At 26.2% G+C, this 22241-nt stretch overlaps 1 protein-coding gene across 2 annotated transcripts in view; it reads right to left on the bottom strand.

Moving 5' to 3' along the window:
* Positions 1-22241, bottom strand: part of LOC129969385 (SCY1-like protein 2) — a 488897-nt gene that overhangs the window by 276256 nt on the left and 190400 nt on the right. For both annotated transcript variants that reach the window (XM_056083944.1, XM_056083946.1), the window contains exon 3: positions 5705-5865. In XM_056083944.1, coding sequence (XP_055939919.1) covers positions 5705-5865 — 161 coding nt within the window. The remainder of the gene's footprint in view (positions 1-5704; positions 5866-22241) is intronic.

Below are 22241 nucleotides of genomic sequence, written 5' to 3'. Positions count from 1 at the left end.
ACCTTAAAGTGAAGATATATGAAAGTTATAGGTACATACTTTTTTAAAAGTTGATATTTTGTTTTTACATCGTTCCCAAATTTATTAAATGCAGTGATTTTAAGCTGGGAAATTTTTGAATACCTTTTTATAGCCATAAAATCATTACTCTAAGCATGAAAAATATTATTTGATTCCATTATCAATATCAGTGTTATTCAAAATAAACTAATGCCAAACTCTTCTCCTGTGACCTGTATATTTATTTAGTATATTTTTTTTAGATTTGAAAGTTTCTAGCATTTTTGCTTCATTTTTTATAAGAATTGCAATGGAAATTTATATAAATTTAACTAACCTCCATTTGTTGAATAATCTGTTTCAAAATGTTTTCTTGAAATATGCGTTACAAAATAAGAATACAATAAAACAATTGAACATTTTTGAGGCTGCATACTATTATTTTTCAATATCCATCAAGCTATTTTGTATGGATTTCGATTCTTAATTACAAAGCATATATTTCATTTAAAAAATATAATGTTAAAAACTACGGAATTCAGAAGAAAGAAATTCTTCAATTTCAAGACCAATTTGTATTCTATCATTTTCTTTTATTGGTTCAAGCACTTTAAAAACTGCCTAAAGAAGTTTTCTAATCTGTGTCATAAACTAGATATTGGTTAGCTTAAAAATGATCGATATACAACAAAATTTATTATCAATCCTTCTTTTGTAACCTCGTGGTGTTTTTTAAGCCTGAATACATAACATATGATGCAACGCGTATAAACCTCGTCAAAGTGCGTAAATGGTATGAGACATTTTACTTCACGAATCATGTACGAAACTCATGATCATATTTTTTTACTGCGGCATATTTTCCAGAAGATGGCCCTGTAACTTTATCGTAAAACTCCCTCAGAGTTCTAGAATGGTCACTTTATGACTCGTCCCAGGTGACCAACGCAGATACCATCTAACGCAGTCTATGCGGGTAGCAGGTGTTGTTACTGTGCGTTGCTAATAGGCAGTAAAAATTCGGTGAATCGGTTCCGTAATAGGCTAAACGGCACTGTTTTATGTTTTCCAGAATAACAATAAGGACACCAGAATTCAGACAAGGACGATGCAATCTTTTTTGGTTGCGAAACTAATATAAAACTGTGCGATATCTAATTTTTTAATCGATTATCATAAAGTAAGCAAAGAAAACGAATTAGAGACATAATATGAACCTGAGTAAATAAGTAATAGGTGTTAGAAAATTAATTCACTCCTATGAAAATATCATCCTTTTTCAATACATTATACAGTATATAATTACAATATCACAATATATAATTGACGATTTTATGCATGATTTTTACGAATTTTTTTTCGGTTGATTTCTATCAAGTAAGTGAAGAACATGAGTATGCAGTGTAACACATACTTGAATAAATTAAAAATGAATAAACGATATTTGGAAATAGCAGAAATATATTCAGAACAACTACTCACCATTTCAAATATCATTATTTCGAATTATTTTAATGAATAATTGTCATTTTTATATTCAATTTTTATGAAACGTTTTAACTATAGATCGGAATGAATACTGGATTTGTCAAAATTGCTCTAAAAATGTGCATAAATTTATGCATGTTAACTCAAATATTTTAAATTTAATATTTGATAGTTTATAGAATGGAAAATTGATTTGGATGGTTAAAGTTTAGATTGTTGAACTGTATATAAATTAAAGACAACAATTTGTTTGCAAGTCTTTTATACAAATTTAAAATTCCATACGATTTCGATTAAATTTTACTTGATGTGATCTTCTGTACAAGAGTAAGCTCAATGTTAATTATTTCAAATGTTAATTGTAATATGTTAAATACATAGTAGTGTTTTCAGCTATAACGTCTGAAAAAATTATCTCCCTAAAATTATTTTACATAAGTTAATACTCGAAAGTCAAACTTCTTTTCTGAGGCTAATTTAATTTCTGAATTCCAAAATCGTTTTTTTTTTTTACCATAATTTTTATAGTCACTTAAAATTTAATTTGAAATACAATCTGCAACAATTTTTTAATAGTTAAGAGAAATTCAAACCAATTTTATTATTCCATAAAATTATTCACCAGTATCTTTTTCCAGTTTTTTTCATCTAAAAATCTGTTTTCAGAAAGCACTTTTAAATACTTAAGAAAGTATTGTTTGAACAATTATAGATAAAAAAAAATATAATGAGAACATACATCATTAATTAAATTAATCAATCAATTCAATTATATGCTTTTACTAAAGTTTAAAATAAGATATAATTTACTTTCATTAAAAAATGTGTCCGAAATAGGATTTTCGCTTTAAATTTTATTTCAAATTTTTTTTTTTTTAATTTCTGAGCTCAACAATTCGTGATATAGAAAAACCATATTAAGAATTATTGTACTCACATTCCTGTTTATACTTTTTAGTTTTGATAAATATCAAAATGTTAAGTGAATTAATTCAATATTTATTTATTAGAAATATGAAAATAAATGTTTCAGTATAACGGGCTAATTACTAAGGGTGGCAGGTTCAATATTATATTACAATTACTATGTTCACGTTATTTTCTTCACGTTATTTAAAACTTCATTTATCACACATTGTTTATTTTTTCTTCTATAAATACTCTTAAATGGATAAATTGTACTCTTTAGCATTGATTTAATCGTTTTAACAGTGTTTGTCCAAATAATGCTTAATATTATATTTAATTTTATGAATAATTGAGACTTAAACCATGTTTTAGCAGTTTAAAGGCTTTGTTGATTAAATTTGAAACTATTACAATTGAAGGAAAAGTAGACAAATACGGAAAATTCTCAAGATGCTCAAATTCATTTTTTGAGCTTATAATACAAAACTGAAACAAACTATTTAATCCACGTGCTTATTTTTCTTACCCTGCACATTGCACTTGGTGAAGAACGTTTCGCAAAACCAAATGGGAAATGCAAACCGCAGAATTTTTAATTACTTTTCCTTATTTTTCATTACAACAAATTTAACTCGATTCAACTTACACGCTTACTAATTTTTTTAAAGTTTTCCTTCTTGAAAAACAAATTTTCTAAGGCGATGAAACTAAGACGTGTTATTCTATGAAAAATAAGTGAGAAAAGTTTCTCGAAACATTGGATAAAAATAAAAAGCAACCAATAAACAAAATTAAATGTAATTCAGAAGTGAAATATGGCTTCTAATTAGTGTAATATATATTTAATGAAAAACAAAACACTCTATAAGTTGCTTTCAGTTTAAATAAATAATTTCCTCAGAGATACAAAGTAACGTATAAAGTGGTTTAACAACGAAATATTAAAAAAATATATGCAGGTTTTTAAAAATAATTACATGAATTACTGATATCATCATTTAATGTTTTAAAACTTAATATTGGAATTAAAATTAAAGAATATACATTAGAGAAATGGAAATTTAATAATCATCTGATTAGAATTAATTGCCAATAAAATTGCTCTTTTGCTATTAGCATGCTGTATGAAATTCCAGTGAGCACGTTCTTTATGTTATTATGGAAAGTCATGTATATGTGCATTTTCTGGATATACCATTATAAAGTTTAACAAAATTAAAGATTAATTAATAAAATTAGATTTTAACAGCCCACAGTTATTTCAAAAAAATATATAATAAGTAATGGGGCCAGTATAATCATAAAACACAAAAAATATTTTTAAAAAAATTAAAAAGAATTAGATAAATGGCTTGAAATCAAAATAAATGTAATTTCCAATATTCCAACAAAAATATTCATATGTGTAATATAAAACTGTAGAAAGAATATGGAAGTAAATAAATTAACATGTATATAAGAAGCAAAAAGTCAATTTACTATTAATTTAATTGCATCTTTATTTTTCGCACAAATATGCATAATTTCTTGCAAAAATCACAGCTAAACCTTGTAATTCTTGTGTGTTTTTCATTATGGCAGATTTATATCTCTTTCATTGCTTCAACACTTCGTTGTATTTTGCATTTCAGCACTTTTCGTTTTAGCTTGCTTTGTAAAGAGGTAGATGCTCTTCGTTCAATCTATTCTTTCATAAGAACATTTTCCAGCCGTCATAGATATTTTCTTCTAAGTAGGCACTTCAAAAATGCTTCAAACGTATACATTTCTGACAAATGTCACAGCTGAAACCTGTAATTCAGTATTCTGGTCAATTTGACAAATTGACATCTAGTGCAATTCTTCGTTCGGCTGTACTTTTCAGCACTTTTAGCTAGCTTTGTAAAGAGGTAGACGCTTTACGGTCACTGTATTCTTTCATAATATTATTTGCTAGCTGTCATAGATATTTTCTTCAAACATAAACATTTCTGACACAGCTAAACTTTGTAATTCTAGTATGCTTGCAATTTTGGCAAATTTGCATTGCATTTGCATCTTTCAACACTTCCTTCTGCTTTACGCTTCAACAGTTTTAGTTTTAGTTCGCTGTATAAAGAGACATACGCTTTACGGTCAACATATTCTTTCATAGCACCGCTTGCCAGCTATCATAGATTTTTCTTCTAACTAGGCTTCAAAACTGCTTCAAGCCTATAAATTTCTGGCAAATCTCGCAGCTAAACTTGTAATTCTAGGTGCTTGCCAATTTGGCAGAAATCCATCTCTTTCACTTCTTCAACACGCTTTTCTGCTTCATTTTTCAACAGTTTTAGCTGGCTTTGTTAAAAGGTAGACGCTCTACGTTCAATGTATACTTTTCTAATAACATCGTGTCTATTGTTTTGGATATTTTCTTATCAGTTCTAAGCTTTCTTAGATAGTTTTTGTTCCCTATCGAATATTTTTAATGCGACTATTAATTGCAGATGTTTTACTTCCAAACTTTTTAATTTTTTAAAGCAACAACAAAAACAAAAAAAGAAGATGCAACAAAGACTTTCACCAACGGTCGCGCGTATTTCTGAAAAGCAAATAGCAGCTTTACAAATTTCAGTTAATCTCTCGGACTTCAAACACTTTCAAAATAACTCATCGAACATAATTGCCTAAAGTTGCCAGTCCATGTATTAAAAATATATTTAACGAAATTCATCTCCAGTATATCTCTCACATGCGCGTTCCCGTTGGAAGGTTCAGTGAATAATTACTCTAACTAAGCAGTAATATAAACGCCATTTATTAAAAATGGGTGGAATCCTATTTATGTACCCAATAAGTTACATCAAAAACGCATTACGCCAGACAAGCACCCTCAGCACAATAATAACAGTGTGAATATAAAAGTAAACATAAAATCTTTGACATATAACACAATATTAGGATTTGTTATCTCTCTCTATGCTGTAAGCCATGCAATATGAAATTTTTGATCTGAATTCCATGTCTTAGGACTCTTACTGCAGATAGTGCATCTTGTTATTTCGATACAATATGAAACTTTTCATCTAAGTACCACCATGTTTTATTATTATTACTGTAAATTTTGCACCTTCTTATTTTGGAACCTCCTTCATTCTGAAAGGGGGCTGACTTTATTATCTTGCATGTTATATCGGACAGGATTAAAATTCCCTAATGTTAATAAAAGTTTTACAACTTTGACATCAAATGTTGCTTATTTTATGATTCAGATCTGAAACCGGTTAATCATAACTATGATCATGCCTACTGAATATAAAAATGTTTACAAATGTGTATGCCTTACCTGGATTCCTCGATGGGATGGTAAAGGGTGAGCATTTTGGGATGTTTGAATCGATCCAGCTGTCGGACGCTGAATCTGAGGATCTCAGTGATTGTTTCTCGTCTCTTCGGTTTATGAAGCTTCTCGGCAGACCTCTTTTCGAAACAGAAGACAGCGGCTTCCTATAAAATATAAAATATTAATTATCGAAATATTATAATATTTGATTATAAATATTAACTTCCTATAAAATATTAAGTATCAAAAATGAAATGTTTAAGAATGAGTTTTCGAATTTAAATCAAACTATGGACAGGACTTTTTATCAGCAGGTTTTATCAAAATCTGATTTTAATAAAGTATTCTTGGATTTTTTTTTTTTTGAAAAACATTATAAAATACTTATAATTTATATTACTTGATATTACTGGACATAAAGTCGCGCATTAATTTAATGTAAAATCTAAATTTGTGTAAAGTATCCTAATTTACAAATTACACTTATCGTTTTAAATGTTTTTAATTAAAATTAGAATATCAATTGAAGAAGAAATTTACTATACCGATAGCTATACCGAAATATTACTTACCGATTGCTACTTTTTTCTATAAATTATTAACATTTATTATATTGGTAGTGGACATTTTGTTTAAAATCTTCTATAACTATTTAATTATTTAAAAGTTGAAAATTAATACAAATTGAAGAAAAAACTGTATATGAAAGTAAATTTGTTATCGCTGAAAAGATTTCCGAATTATGGACGACGTTTTCGTTGGTATTCCAGTTTCGCAGCTCACTATACCTTAGCGCGGCCTATCATAGACAACAGCAACCAATGATTTTGGGGAATCTAGATTCAAAGCTCTCGCGGGCCTTTGATCCTCCGCTTGGAACCAGAACAAACGAAATAGTCAGCTAGTAAATTCTGCTTATTTTTTTTAAAAACTAGCAAACTTACTTTAATTGCCTTCATTTGAGTTTGATCGATTAACTTATGCCTGTTTTAAAACATTGCAAATTAAAATTTTTATAGTATTTTTTTTTCTTGTTTTACATATTAAGTGCGGAAAATTTAGGTACATTTGGTCCAGTCGCTTAAAAGGAGATGTGAAATGTACATCAATAGCTAAAATATATATATGTACATTAACACCTACAATGTACATATGCACAATACTAGCTACAATGAATTTTATAGATATTAAGATAAATATTATAAAATACAACAAAATTTTATATTGCATACAATTGATTGAAAATAAAAACACCCATGATTTAGAAACCTTAAATTTTAGAAAATTAGAAGATATCTTTGCTAAAAGTATTCAACGCAAAAATGATAAGCTAAGGAATATTCAAAAAATTTGTTTAAAATCTCAGATAATGTAAAAATTTCTTTATCTATCTACTGAAATATATCGTATTTTTATAAATCTTTAAATAATGAGATTCGGCTGCTATAAAGTATAATAAATAGAAGGGTTAAAATAACTGTAGAAACTTTTTTTAAAAAAAGCTATTGTTTATTTAGTAGTTTAGTAGCTTCAGAACAAGGATAAACCATTGTAACAAATTTGAACAAAAAATTTACATGGAATTGCCATTCAAGAGGGGCTTTTTATATGTAGATTATTCTAACATTTAGAATCTGAGAGCATGTCTTTTAAAGATGTATATACCTTTAAGATGTAAATTACTGAAACATAAAAATCTAGAAATAAAATTTAAACTTAGTCTTAAAGTATTCAAATACTACGAATATTGATTAAAAATTCGATATTCACAATAAAAATTGATTTTATTATGTAATTACTTCTCTTAAATATTTGCACACTAGAATACGATGCCAATATGGCTTATGTAATAATTCTTATAGGGAAGGGTCCAAGTCTTTCAAAGAGATGAATACTACTACGAAATGATTGGAATACTACTTCCCTTATATTTGCTTTAAGTAATTCGCAAAATATGTTATAATAACCTTAAAGAAGAAACTTGTTCGGCTACAATTTTAAATAATAAGGTTTTTACTAATTCGGAGATAAAAATAAAGAAATAAAAAAGATTGAATAAACTGGATCATTTAAATGGAAAACAATGACTTCTGGACTTAGTGGAATGTTCTAGAAAGAAATTTTAATAATCACTAATTCTTATTAGAAACGTAATATTAAAAGGTTATAAAACAAAGAACAATGCACTATTTAGCAACGAAGCCACCTTCCTCGTCTTTAAATAAGGGGCATTTGATCATTGAAAATCAACTGAACTGTCCATATATGGTTCAATTTTGGCTCAGAAAGAACAAAAAGTGAGGTTACTTCATGTAGAATCATATATGAAGAAGAAAGAAAATGATAAACAATATATAAATGCCATATTTTACATAGCTGATTTGAATTTAAAAATCAAAAACTAATTTCTCTTTAAATGTGATTAAAGTAAGTGCTGTATAGATTTGGGATACCTGTTTCTTAAATTGGGTCGATGCCACATTTTTTATGCTATTTTAAATAATAATTTAATTGAATCGAGGAAAACAAGCTACAAAAAATACTAAATTTTTAATATGATTAATTATACATATTGTCCAAAGGCAACAATCTTCCGGAATTTTTACTTAAATCGTTCATTCATAAAGTTGAACATATATCAGTGCTTTTTTATATTCATTACTTAATTAATAAAAATTACTGAAATTATTTTTTTATCCAGAAATCAAGCTCTTAAATAAAATTAAATATTTAATTTCACTATTTAGGAATGACTTCAAGTTTCCGAATTTTTTGTCTAATTAACCATTTATTGCTACAACATTAACTTTTCTCAAAATGAATAATTTAAAATAAAACAGATTTTTTTATTTTCTCATTAAACTAATAAAATAACATTAAATAGCTAATTCAACATTTAAATTTCAAAGTAGTTTTTTATAATATTTTTTTTATTATTTCCACCGTAATTTGCGTCATCTTAAATAGTAGATTACATTTATTACAAAACATTTTTTTTTAAATCATGAATTTAATGATTAGCGGTTTTGAAAAATCTAGAAACTGCATTATTTATACTGCATGAAAAAACATTTAATGTTTTAAATCAGAATATTAAAAAAATGCTGCAAGTAATTAAAATTAATTGCTGCTTTTTTATAGGTAAGAATTTTTTTTTTTTTTTGCTCTCAGTTTAGATCGAATAAGCTGAACTATTTAAGAACGATTTCAGAACAATAGGGTTTGATGAAATGGAAAAGTTCGAGCTGATTTAATATTAGATTAATTATATGGAAATATTTTCCAATACTTTTTTAAATAGTAAAGAAATAGCTTTTTCGTTGTTCACACCTAAGAAAAAAATAGTATTTATTGATTTTAATTTATGTTTAATTGTTATTTTATATTTAATGAAATTTTGTACATCATTTTATGTCAATCATTGATTATCGATATGTTTAAAAAAGGCGTATAGAAGGGTAAGTAATAAAAATAAATAATGTACAAAATATTAAATTTTTAAATGCTATTTGATTTTTAATGTTAAAGCTTTTGATTGATAAAAACAGTTTTTTTTAAAACACGTTTGCATTTGCATGTAAAATTGCAGAAATAATTTTATTTCCATCATTTTCTTAGTTTTAATCTTCAATTTATGACAATTTATAATGATATCATAGATTCATGAAATTGAACATTCCAAATTCGCTACCAGGCATTGTGCCTAATACGGTGTCACTATAATATTAGGGGAAAATATTACAGTATTATATTAAGTTAGTTCAATAATTAGCTACTTAACATTAGTTAAGTTACTTGAATAACCATAAATAAGTTCTGAAAACAATAAAATAGTATTTTGCCATAGAGAATGAATTTATACATAATTTATACATATTATGTATATGTAAAAATTATATTTATATATATATATAAAACGAATTTAAATAAAAAAACTTGTATGGATTTATACAAAAAATTATGATCAATATAAAAGGAAGTAAAGAATCAATCACATAGCTCAATTTTTAAACATATGAAGCAAGTCAAGTAGAAGTGCGTAGCAATCTTAAACATATGTATCATGCAGAAATATAAAAATAAAGATGAAACTTTGAAAGACGGTATTTTTTTCTAAATCAAAAATAAATACAAAGCTTTTTTTAATGCAAAATATACCAATATTATGAAAAGGGAAATAAGTATATTTAACTATTACGTATTCTTTTCTAACATCTTTCTTAACCATCAATGTCATGTAACTATTTTAGGAGCATGAGATTTAGATTTGCTGCCGAATTGACTCAATTTATGCACCTAGAATTGATTCGACTTTCATCGGACATCTGCTAAAGTAATCGATTATTCCCCCAATTACCTTTATAACACTGCTTAACACTAATTGTATTGCCAATAATATTTCAGGGATTTTAGAGTAATTTCGCTGTGATGATTTCGAAGCAGGCATTGCTTTTGTAAAATTAATCATAATTTTCTAATTTTTGAGTTGAAATGGAAATCTAATATTATGGAAAATATTGGTAAACAATTATTCTTTTCCGAATTAAGTAAGCCGTAATTTTAAGCAGTTGAGTGGTAAGTGATCTTCAATTTTATTTAAGATAATGCACCTTATTTTATTTTCAGTGCAGTGGGAGTTTTACTTTGGAGGATCCAGAAATGATCTACAGTTCTATGTGGGCTCCACTTATTTTGATGTATTTGTTCTATTTCTTAAATAATGAAATCCTCTCATTCTTCCTCAATGAAATGACTCAAATTTTCTAAAAATATTTCAAATGCTTAAGTAGAAAATCGACCTTTATGCTCATATTAGTTCTTGATCTTTCAATTTTTTGGCTACATTTTTCTACGACATGACTCTTCACAGTTCTTTGCTTTGTGGTTACCTGAAAATTCTTAATATTTGTGATGTAATAACGATGAAATGAAAAATTCCATATCATTCGTTAATTCTGAATTTAAAAATTTTGAATCTTTTGAGAATTTACGAAAATGACAATCATCGAAAATATGTCAATCTGTATGTAGCTTTTCATTGCTGAGTATAAGAAAAGTGTTACAAATATATTGGAAAAAATCATGCTACTGCAGAACATTTGGCATTCTCAGAATATGTATTATTTGAAAACGTAGAAATTATTCGACAAAAATTATATCAATTCTGAAATCAGCATTCTCAAGTAAGTGACATTAAAAATATCATAAATTCTGAAAATAGTCATCAGATAATTAATATATAATTATTTAACCCTTCTACCCAGTGCAATCAATTCATGTCTGCGGGTCTTTTTAATTGCAAATGAGGAAAAACAATAATATTGATTACTGATTATGTAGTTGAAGAAAAATTTAATTGTAAATGAGTGGAAACAAAAATGCTAATTCGATCAAAGAAATTTTCTTCCTGAAACATTAAGATCATCACTGCACAAGGAAGCAAAAGCATAAAATGTGATTTTTGAACATTTCTTAATTTACCAACTCTTGTTGAACATTAAAGAAAAATTTAATAGGAAGAGTTTCTTAAAATGGAGAAAAAAATATTGAAAACATACAATTATTCGAATGCTCTTCTACCATTAGTTTGAAAGAAACAGTTAATTAAATATATGGATGTAGATATTAATGGATGTTTTGATGCAATTTATTTTTTAATGTTTTTGAAAATGAAAAAAAAATATCATTTTATGAAATAATTAAAACTTTTGAAAATAACTAATCAAATCCGCTTTCATGAAAAAAACTTAACAGCCGTTTTCAATAATTTTTAATAAGTTATTTGTAAAAATCAGAAAATTTTTATAGAAGAAAAAGAAATGAATAAATTTTTCCGTCTTACAAAATACCAATATATGTAGATAAGATATTTTTAAATATAAAATGATAGAAGAAACAGAAATATAAAGATAAATCCATTAACAGTTTGAATGAATTTAATTAATAATGCTACCTACTTACAATATTCTGTTTTCTTAGAATTCTTTTTTGCACTATAATTAGAGTCGAAAATTAATTTAAGATAAATACAGAAAAATACGAATAAAAACCAATTATATTTTACAAAAATATGAACACCCTACAAGTAATCTTCCAAATACAGAACATAGTGTAAATGGAAAAGGATTATCTAGAATTTCTTTGTTGATATTTCTTTTCTCTCAACTGGAAAATCTCATAAATTGAAAAGATGCTTTTATCAACTTTTCATTTTAAAAGTGCAGAATATAAGTTTTCACCAGCAATAATGGTACACGAAAGAAGAAAGATACAAATTTATGCAAAGTTTAAAATTAGAACAAGCAATAATTACTAATTAATTATTTGGCAACGGAAAGGAAAATGCATTATGGAAAAATAATATGGAGCATAAAAATATATAATTTCTAGTTTATTAAACAATTGGAAGAGACTACTTATAAATAAATATTGAAACAGTAAGATAAAATTAGATTGTTAAAACATATGAGGGAAAGAAAAAAAGTGTAAATAACAATATTTTAATAGAAATTTCAAATGGCAAAAGACGTTCTGCCAAAGTAGATTTATTTTAACACATTATTATCTTCTCTAATGTATACATTTTCCTACTTTTTGAATGTTTCATTTGCAGACATTGAATTCAAACACGACGAATATTTGTTTTCGCATCAGCCGTTTTTATAAATATTGATAAAAGCAGAAATATTGATTTCTTGTTCTGCAACTTTTCTTAAATAATTTAAACCACACAATTGAAAATAAAGCAAGTCATTTTTTTTTATTGTTTCAAGAACATTTCTTTTCATAATTAATTATTTCGCAGATACTTTTATTGATCAATTTTACACTATACAATGCATTGCCATTTTTTAAAATATTAAATAGTTACAAATAAAAAGCTTATAATAAATTAATCGGAATAATATTTCATTTAAAAAAGTGGATATGCATTGATTTACAAATAAAAGCTCATAATTACTTTATTTAAGAATTTTTGAAAATAATTTTGAAATTCTTTAAGCAGCTTATCATTATTATCATGTCTGCTCTATTAGCCTAGATAGTGTCATTCCAAATTCATTTCACAAAACAAATTTGTTTCCAAATAATATAGACAATTATGTAAATAAAGTATAGAAATAGTAACAGTATTTTCACAGGATAATTTTACCAATTATTTTTAATCAAAAACTTCAAATTTTTCAATGATTTATTTTTTAATAAGCCCTTTTGTTAATATTTTATTTCTAAACTCGAAATATTTTAATATGTTAACGCTGAGTAATGGTTAAGTCAGGCAAAATGTCAGTTGCACTACATAGTAAATATTTTCGGCTGCAAGGAAATTTTGATAAAGTATTGTGGCAACACTTCTGACATTTATTTATGTGCAATTTTAATTTGCCAGGTTATCAATTATAAGCAAATCTCAGCAACAACAAATGACATCGAAACTGGAGAGGCGAGTGTTCTTCAAAATGAAAACTTTCTTCGTGATATTTTTGTTTCACAGAAAATATTTCTTCTAAATTTTCTTCATTGTATAAAGAATGACTTAAACATTTATTCTTTAAAAATGCATTTTTTCGTAATATTACTTTGTTTATAGAAGATAAATTCACATTTCTTCTATTTGCTAAATACTTGTTTTTCAAAATCATTAATTAGCTATTTTTTCGAATAATTGATTTCACATGCGATATTTTTAATGTTCAAACAAGAACTCAATATAACAAAAAGAATAAGAGATAAAAATGTTATGTAATGAAATTTGCTCAGAATGCATAATTTCCTACAGATAAATAACTGTGGATAAGGCTTCAAATTATTTTGTATTTTTCCCCAAACACTTCATTATCCAGTTTTCACGAGTTTATTCGTCGTGGAAAAAGTAGAACATTTGCCTTATGACAAGTTTATTCAATGATATTTATTATATTCATATAATAATTGTTTAATTATTATATTTATAATTAATTATTTAATTATTATATTTATAATTCATTATTTATTATATTTATATGTTCATAACAATTTAGATATGCATTTTCCGAATATGTCGAAACAGTTAACTAGTCAAATTATGAAGGTAATATAATATATTTAATTTCACTCAAAAACATATTATACTAAAGTGAGTAAGTGATTAAAATTTTATATAGTAAAATTAAATTTATATCGCTGATCGCTAAGGAGATAAAAAAGAATAATAAAATATTCTATATTTTCCAATTTTCCTTCGAAAAATTTAATTTATGTGGATGATTATATATGTTTAATTCAATCAAGTGCAAAATATTTCAACTGCTGTATTTGCAAAAGATATTGAATGATATATATTGGAAGATATCGAAGAATGTTGATATCTAAGAATGATATATATTGGATATTTGGAAGATATCGAAGAATGTTGATATCGAAGAATGATATATATTGGATATTTGGAAGATATCGAAGAATGTTGATATCGAAGAATGATATATATTGGATATTTGGAAGATATCGAAGAATGTTGATATCGAAGAATGATATATATTGGATATTTGGAAGATATCGAAGAATGTTGATATCGAAGAATGATATATATTGGATATTTGGAAGATATCGAAGAATGTTGATATCGAAGAATGATATATATTGGATATTTGGAAGATATCGAAGAATGTTGATATCGAAGAATGATATATATTGGATATTTGGAAGATATCGAAGAATGTTGATATCGAAGAATGATATATATTGGATATTTGGAAGATATCGAAGAATGTTGATATCGAAGAATGATATATATTGGATATTTGGAAGATATCGAAGAATGTTGATATCGAAGAATGATATATATTGGATATTTGGAAGATATCGAAGAATGTTGATATCGAAGAATGATATATATTGGATATTTGGAAGATATCGAAGAATGTTGTTGGTCATTTTTTGCTAATAGGCGGACCAACATTTAGAATATATTTTAATAAAAATTTAATTGGATCTCACAAATTGTTAAATATAAGTGGAAAATCATAATTTCCATTTGGTAAGCTACATTGATTAACGAAAAAACCAACACAAAGTTGAATTCTAAATAGTTTAAACTAGAAAGTCAACAAGTAAATATGAAATTATAACATCATCAGTAGTCAACATCTGAGTGAAAATGGGAAGACAACACAATGACAGAAATGCGTGCTGCTTCACCATGTGTGTTGAAATTTCAGAAGAGAAATTAATCAGTGCCCCCAAACACCCACTATTCCTGAGAGACAAAGGCAGTCGTGATTTAAGCTCTAGTTGATGGCAACAGCTTCCGTTTCATTTGCATCTGTTGCTTCCCATATCAAGATGGAAGCGACGATCGATATGGGCATCGTGGAAAGTACGTGATTCGATCAAGATGTAAGAGGCGTGAGCTCGAAAAAGACTATATTATTTATTTATACTTTCTGACTCAGACTATGGTCATTTCTAAAACCAACAAAATATTTATTTCAGTTTTGTAATAGGCAGGATATTTTATATCATGGAACTCACTTTAATAAATGTAATTTTAATTAAGCTCTAAGTTTTATCATCCATGGTATATAAAACAATGTTCTAGTGGAAGATGACACATAAGCATTTAGTTTAAAGCTCATAATTGAAAATTAATTTTATTTATTTTCTTAGAATTTTAAAGGGATTCTTTCGGCCAACTTTTAGATTTCTTAAATTGTATTTAAAGAGTAAAGTAGAAAGGAATGTTCATGGAAATGGATATTCAATAAATAATCTTATAAGATGATACATTATTTATGTAGGAATAATGAATTTCAGCTAGAAAGATGAACATGGAATGAGAAATGAAAAATGAGATGAAGAAACATCGTTCCATTGGAAGATGATAAATAAGCATTTTATTTAATGTCCAATAATTAAAATAAATTTTGCTTAGGACATTCTCAGATTTCTAAAAGGATTCTCAGCCTATTTTTGGATTTATAAAATTGTAGTTAAAGAGTAAAAATGTAAGGAATGCTTATGGGAATAAATATTCAGTAAATAATCCTTTATGATAATTTATTATTTATGTAAGAATGATTAATTTCAACTAAAATAATTAACATGGAATGAAGAATTAGAATGAAAAATGAAATACAGAAGCATCGTTCCAATGGAAGATGATAAATAAGCATTTTATTTAATATTTATGATTAAAAATAAATTTTATTTATTTTCATAGAATTCTAAAAGGATTTTCGACCAACTTTTAGATTTCTTAAGTTGTATTTAAAAAGTAAAGATGAAAGTAATGTTCGTGGAAATGGATATTCAATAAATTATCTTATAAGATGATACATTATTTATGTAGGAATAATGAATTTCAGCTAGAAAGATGAACATGGAATGAGAAATGAAAAATGAGATGAAGAAACATCGTTCCATTGGAAGATGATAAATAAGCATTTTATTTAATGTCCAATAATTAAAATAAATTTTGCTTAGGACATTCTCAGATTTCTAAAAGGATTCTCAGCCTATTTTTGGATTTATAAAATTGTAGTTAAAGAGTAAAAATGTAAGGAATGCTTATGGGAATAAATATTCAGTAAATAATCCTTTATGATAATTTATTATTTATGTAAGAATGATTAATTTCAACTAAAATAATTAACATGGAATGAAGAATTAGAATGAAAAATGAAATACAGAAGCATCGTTCCAATGGAAGATGATAAATAAGCATTTTATTTAATATTTATGATTAAAAATAAATTTTATTTATTTTCATAGAATTCTAAAAGGATTTTCGACCAACTTTTAGATTTCTTAAGTTGTATTTAAAAAGTAAAGATGAAAGTAATGTTCGTGGAAATGGATATTCAATAAATTATCTTATAAGATGATACATTATGTATGTAAGAAAAATGAATTCCAGCTAAAAAAATACGTAAAATATACAAAGTAAAATTCCATTTTTAAAAGATTTGCAAGTAAAAATTATAATTTTCTTTTGTATCGCAGTGAAAGAGCAGATGTATTTAAAAAAATGGTGTAAAATGGAAAGTTCTCATTGTATTCTTAAGTTATTAATATTTAAGTTTGTGGGAATTATTGTGTATTTTATATAAACCACTCTTAAAAATATTTAAATAAAATAAGTTATTTCTCTTGATGTAAGATCTATGTTATTCGCGTCAGTATTAATATACAGAAAATCGTCAATATTATGAAGAATTATTTTAGAATACTTCAAAAATATTACAATATTAGGTTTAATTATAATGGACCTAATGGAAAAATACCTGGAAATGAAGTAGGACAATACAATGATGTTAAAAGTGAAGAATATGGAAATTCAGGACACGTGCAAAAAATTATATTTTCTTTTAAAATAAAATCTTTTTATTTAAAAGAAGCGAAATTATTCCTCAAGATGAATCATATTGTTGCAATTATATCTAAATGCTATAATATTACAAATAAACTGAAATTCTAACTATTTTTTTAAATAAATTTACGTTATCTATTAAATGAACACTTATAATGCCCAATTAAAAAAATTAAAATCACTGGATGTATTACAAATTTTTCCAATATTTATGTAATGAAAAGATTATTTTATATTATTGAATCATAAGCAATGAAAATGCTTCATATTTCCTCCAAGAATAAAGATTACACAAGCTTTAAAGTATTTCTTCATAATTTTTTTAATAAGAAGAAAAATTATCGATATATATATACCTATATATACATATTTTTTAGTTTTAAGTTGATAAAAAATTATGTTTGGAAGCTCTTGATTTTGCTACATATGTTACTGCTAAAAATAAGATAATATGTGGTTAAATTATATTCATCGTTATGTAAGGTAAAAGTAAATTAATAATTTCATAACAAATTCTTTTTATATACCATGGTTAACCAAAAAGTCTTTAAATTTCCTCATTCCATTAATTCCCTCATATATGTGTAATTTCGAATAAAAGTTTTAAAATTATATTATATTATTATTTATTATTACATAGATTTTTTATTAATTCAATTTCTTTATTATCTCCTTTTGATACCGCGGTATATCTGTTCAAGTAATAATTTAGATGAAAATTTAACATACAATCCTTAAACATAAGAAACAAAACGAATTTTTTAAACCATAAATTTTGAAAAGAATTCTAAACAGGGAAACAAAATTTTCATATAAATCTTGGAAGTCACAAAACAGTTTTATTTTACAGTTATATTTAATACGAAAGTGTTACTATTATGTATTTACTTTAGCATTATTTATATATATATATATATATATATATATATATATATATATTAATAATGTTGACAGTTTTTTTTTTATCATAATTCATTTTTTAATTCTGTGCTTTACATAAACGTTTGGCTTTTTACAGAAATTTTAAAATTGTAATAAAACGTAGGTTTGAAATAATATTTATCTAAAAAGGATTTATCTATTTATCTAATAATATTTATCTTATAATCTTATCTATTCAAAAGAGCCAATTCCTTTTGAAATTGCGAAAGCGTAACTTTTATTACTTCAAAAGGGCTCTGAGATTGTGAAATTATTAAGAAGATTAAAGCAATGGAATTGCTTCATTACTATTTTTTTTTAATATTTAAAATACATTATTCATCAAATAGAAGTGGAAACAGATATTGAAATGTATAACAATGTTTGTAATATTTATGAAAACATTCAGAAATCCTGAAATGAAATTCTTCACTAATTGGATTGGTCATGACTGGATATAAAATAATCAATGCATAACATTCCATTTGGTAAATTTGCAATAAAGGTATTTTCAAATACACTGGTTTCAGAATTCACTGTTCCTAGCTAGCAAGAGAGTTAATATTGCAAGAATTAACCTAGAATTCTCTGTAAATGAAGGAATTTGGAATTTATATTACCAGCAGATTTCCCCATACTGCGACGTAATTTAATCCAACTGAATCCTACAATGATTTGTGGCCCGAGGATACATAAGTTGATGAAGTGTTTCAGAAATTCTAATCTCTCACAGACCGTGCGGCATTTTAATGATTATTGTGTTACTCAATCGGCAGTGGGTAATTCGTATGTTTATCTGAGGATACATGTAATTCAAATCAAATTCTAACCAAATCTGTTGAAACTACTGTCTCAAATAATAGAACTTATCCAATTTATAAAAAAAAAACGTGGAAATGTTAAAATTTAGTTTTTATTTATATTAATTTTCTAGATTCTAGATATTAGCATGTAAATAATTTTTCTATTCAGTGACAAAGACCGTGTATTGTGGCAGAAATGCAGATAATGAAATGTATGATCAAATAATCGAATTTTGAAATAAGCATGAGAATGTTATGCTAATATTAGCATAATGTAGAAACATAGGTATAGGATCATGTTTTAGGCATTTTTATTGCTATTTGAAAAGACAATAAGGTTATTTCACTTACTTAAAGCTGATACTGTAGCTAAAATTTTAGCAAATAAGTGAAGACAAATTAATTTATTTGTTATTTATTAAGTTACATCTTCGATTAAATAAATATCTATATTTAAAGATTATTAACCTTCTCATTCCTAAGAATTACTCAGCGGAATGCACAAGTTTTTCTTTCAAAGACAATAAAAATCCCTCCCCCGCCCCAAATTTGTTATTAAAAAGTTCATTGACAAAAAAGGATTGCAGTTAACCAAATGCTTTCTCGGATATATTTTGAGAGTTATCAGAAAACTTTCCTTCCTCCCCAATCCATAATGCACCAGGGTGAGTGTCTCTCATGAACACAGTATGTGCTACGGGTATTCAATCAATCATACTGAACGATATGGCATTATGGGCATACGGCCGTAATATTTAGGAATCTCTGATGACTGCCGTAGCATTGCTGAATAATTATTTTGGACATTTTAGTATTGATAAATTTTAAAATGTTGGGGTTTTTTTCTGGTATAGATTACTTAAATAATCAATGATAACTTTCAGAATTATGAAATGAAGATCAGTATAAGCAGGAAAATTTCTATACGTTTAAAATATGGATAACAACTGCAAAAATTTGGTTGTAAGTTAAGTAAAAATACGTTGAAAGTGTTTTATTTATTTTCAGCATGCAATTTGCTCTAGTAAACAATTCTATAGATTTACAACAAAATACCTTTATTTTAGATTTTTTTTTAAGATGAGACGGTAGTAAGTAAAATAAAATTGCATTCAACTCCTTTGTGTCGTGTAAAGATCCACGCTGCAAGTATGCAAGTATGTAACAAATTTCCTGAAGTTTTCATAGCTAATTCATTTTCTTGAAAATAAGATATGTGGGTACTCTTATTGATTAATTTTTGATTACTGCACAGAAGTTCTTTTTTTATGGGATCATCTGATTACAACTACAAAGAAGTATACGACACATCCTTTTATTGGCAAATTGATCTGCATTTCCTTAAGAAATATACAAGATTCAATGAAGTGCTCCGAAAATGGACCAGAGCAGTTAAGGAATGGCTATTTATAACTCATGAATAACAAAACCTAATTATCTGAAATAAAAATGAAACAGTTCTATCATTTTAAATTTAAAAAAAAAGAATTGTCCTATACTTTTATTTTTATTCTCATAATATATTTATGTAATTTCAGTAAGATCCTTATCAATAAATATTATAACTATAATCTTTAAGCAAAATCTAATTAAGAACGAAAATTCCAACTCAAGGAACTCAAAGCACAAAATCTCCCAATTTGCTTTAAATTTAAAATTACTCTTCAAATGAAGATAATCTACGTCAAATATGTTTAATTCAAAGAACAAGCAAAGATTATTTCCTAGGGCTCCAAAAAATAATTCCCTCTCAAGAAAATGAAATAGCAAAAAAGGAAAGGAAAGGAAAAAAATAATAAAAAGAATCAACATCTTTTTAAATTCCTTTCATTTATTCATTATCCTCTCACAATATGCGCTGTCGTCTTTTCCCTACGATCACGTCATTAGGAAGAATAATAAAGAGAACAAGAATAATATGCCTGGAACTTCTAATTAAAAAGTACTTAACGTAGTTATCGATTGGGTCTTGTAAAGAAACCCGGGATCACATTCGCATTTTGCTCGAAAGAAATGTCGGCGAGGTGCCGGGTTCTAGCTTCCAGGTGAAAAATTCCTGGAATAGTATCTCCCACCTTTTTTTTTCTTTCCTTCCTAACTGTTCTTTTTATTCTCCTTGTAAAGCTGTTGAGAGTTATTAGTTTCTCTGATTCTGTTTGTTCGACCAGAACAAACAAATTTGGGAAATCCAATTAGAAATGTCTCCAGGTTTGAAGACTGGATTTTTGATTAAATTAGTGGTTGGTATCAGGGTGTTGTTTAATGTTTAATATGGCATTAGTTAAGCGGAAAAATTCTTCATGATGTAAGGAATAGTAATGAGATTGTTACGGAGCAACAGGTAAGATATGTGACATATCACATTCGCCTCGCGTACTGCTCAATTTGTGCTGATTAACTTGTAACTGTAATGATAATTATAATTAACATCATTTTTGACAGAAACAAATTAGAGTTTCTTATATTTTTGGTTTGCTGCTCTCTTAATTGATTGAATTCATTACCAAAGGTACAATGTTCTAAATTATTTATTCCTAGTAGTACACAAATAATGTACAATATTGTATGACAATTATCTATATCCGCAATATTGTTTAATATTGTAGAATATTGTTTAATATCATATAATATTGCACAATATTGAACAATCTTGTACGACAGATTGTGTTACCTAAGATATTTTTTTGTACATGACGTATATAAAAAAATAAATAATGTACAATATTGCATGACAATTATCTATATCCGCGATATTGTTTAATATTGTAGAATATTGTTTAGTATCATATAATATTGCACAATATTGAACAATCTTGTACGACAGACTGTGTTACCTAAGATTTTTTTTGTTTTTTTTTGTACATGACATATATAAAAAAATAAATAATGTACAATATTGTATGGCAATTATCTATATTCTCAATATTGTTTAATATTGTAGAATATTGTTTAATATCATATAATATCACACAATATTGAACAATCTTGTGCGACAGATTGTGTTACCCGGGATAATATTTTTTATTTTTTGCTTTTTTGTACATGACGTATATAAAAAAAATAGTATTACAACTATATAAAAAATTGACATGTAGACATGTATTTTTGAAATTATACATGTCTGTTAGTCTGACTGTAAACACGATAACTAAAAACTGCTAAGCTCTCAAACATTATGAAATTTAAATTTTTCTATAAACTTTCAGATGATATCTGTTTGGAAGAAGTTTGTCTGTCTGTCTGCCCACGAACAAGTTAATTCGACAAATACGAAAGTAAATAGCTTAATGGATAAAATCATACATAAGTTTAAAATTTATCGCATCACATTTTGAGCCAAATCTGTCAAAAGATTGATTGTCTGTTTTTCTGTTACTTCCAATTGTATGTAAATGCAATAATTTGGAAACTGAACAAATTGGATGCATTATGTTTGGTACGCAGTTTCAGCATTTAACGCTTACATTCT

This window comes from Argiope bruennichi, chromosome 5, assembly GCF_947563725.1.
Source record: "Argiope bruennichi chromosome 5, qqArgBrue1.1, whole genome shotgun sequence".
NCBI classification, from domain to species: Eukaryota; Metazoa; Arthropoda; class Arachnida; order Araneae; family Araneidae; genus Argiope; species Argiope bruennichi.
The sequence above is the reverse complement of the archived record's forward strand: the minus strand, read 5'-3'. Positions and strand labels throughout refer to the sequence as shown.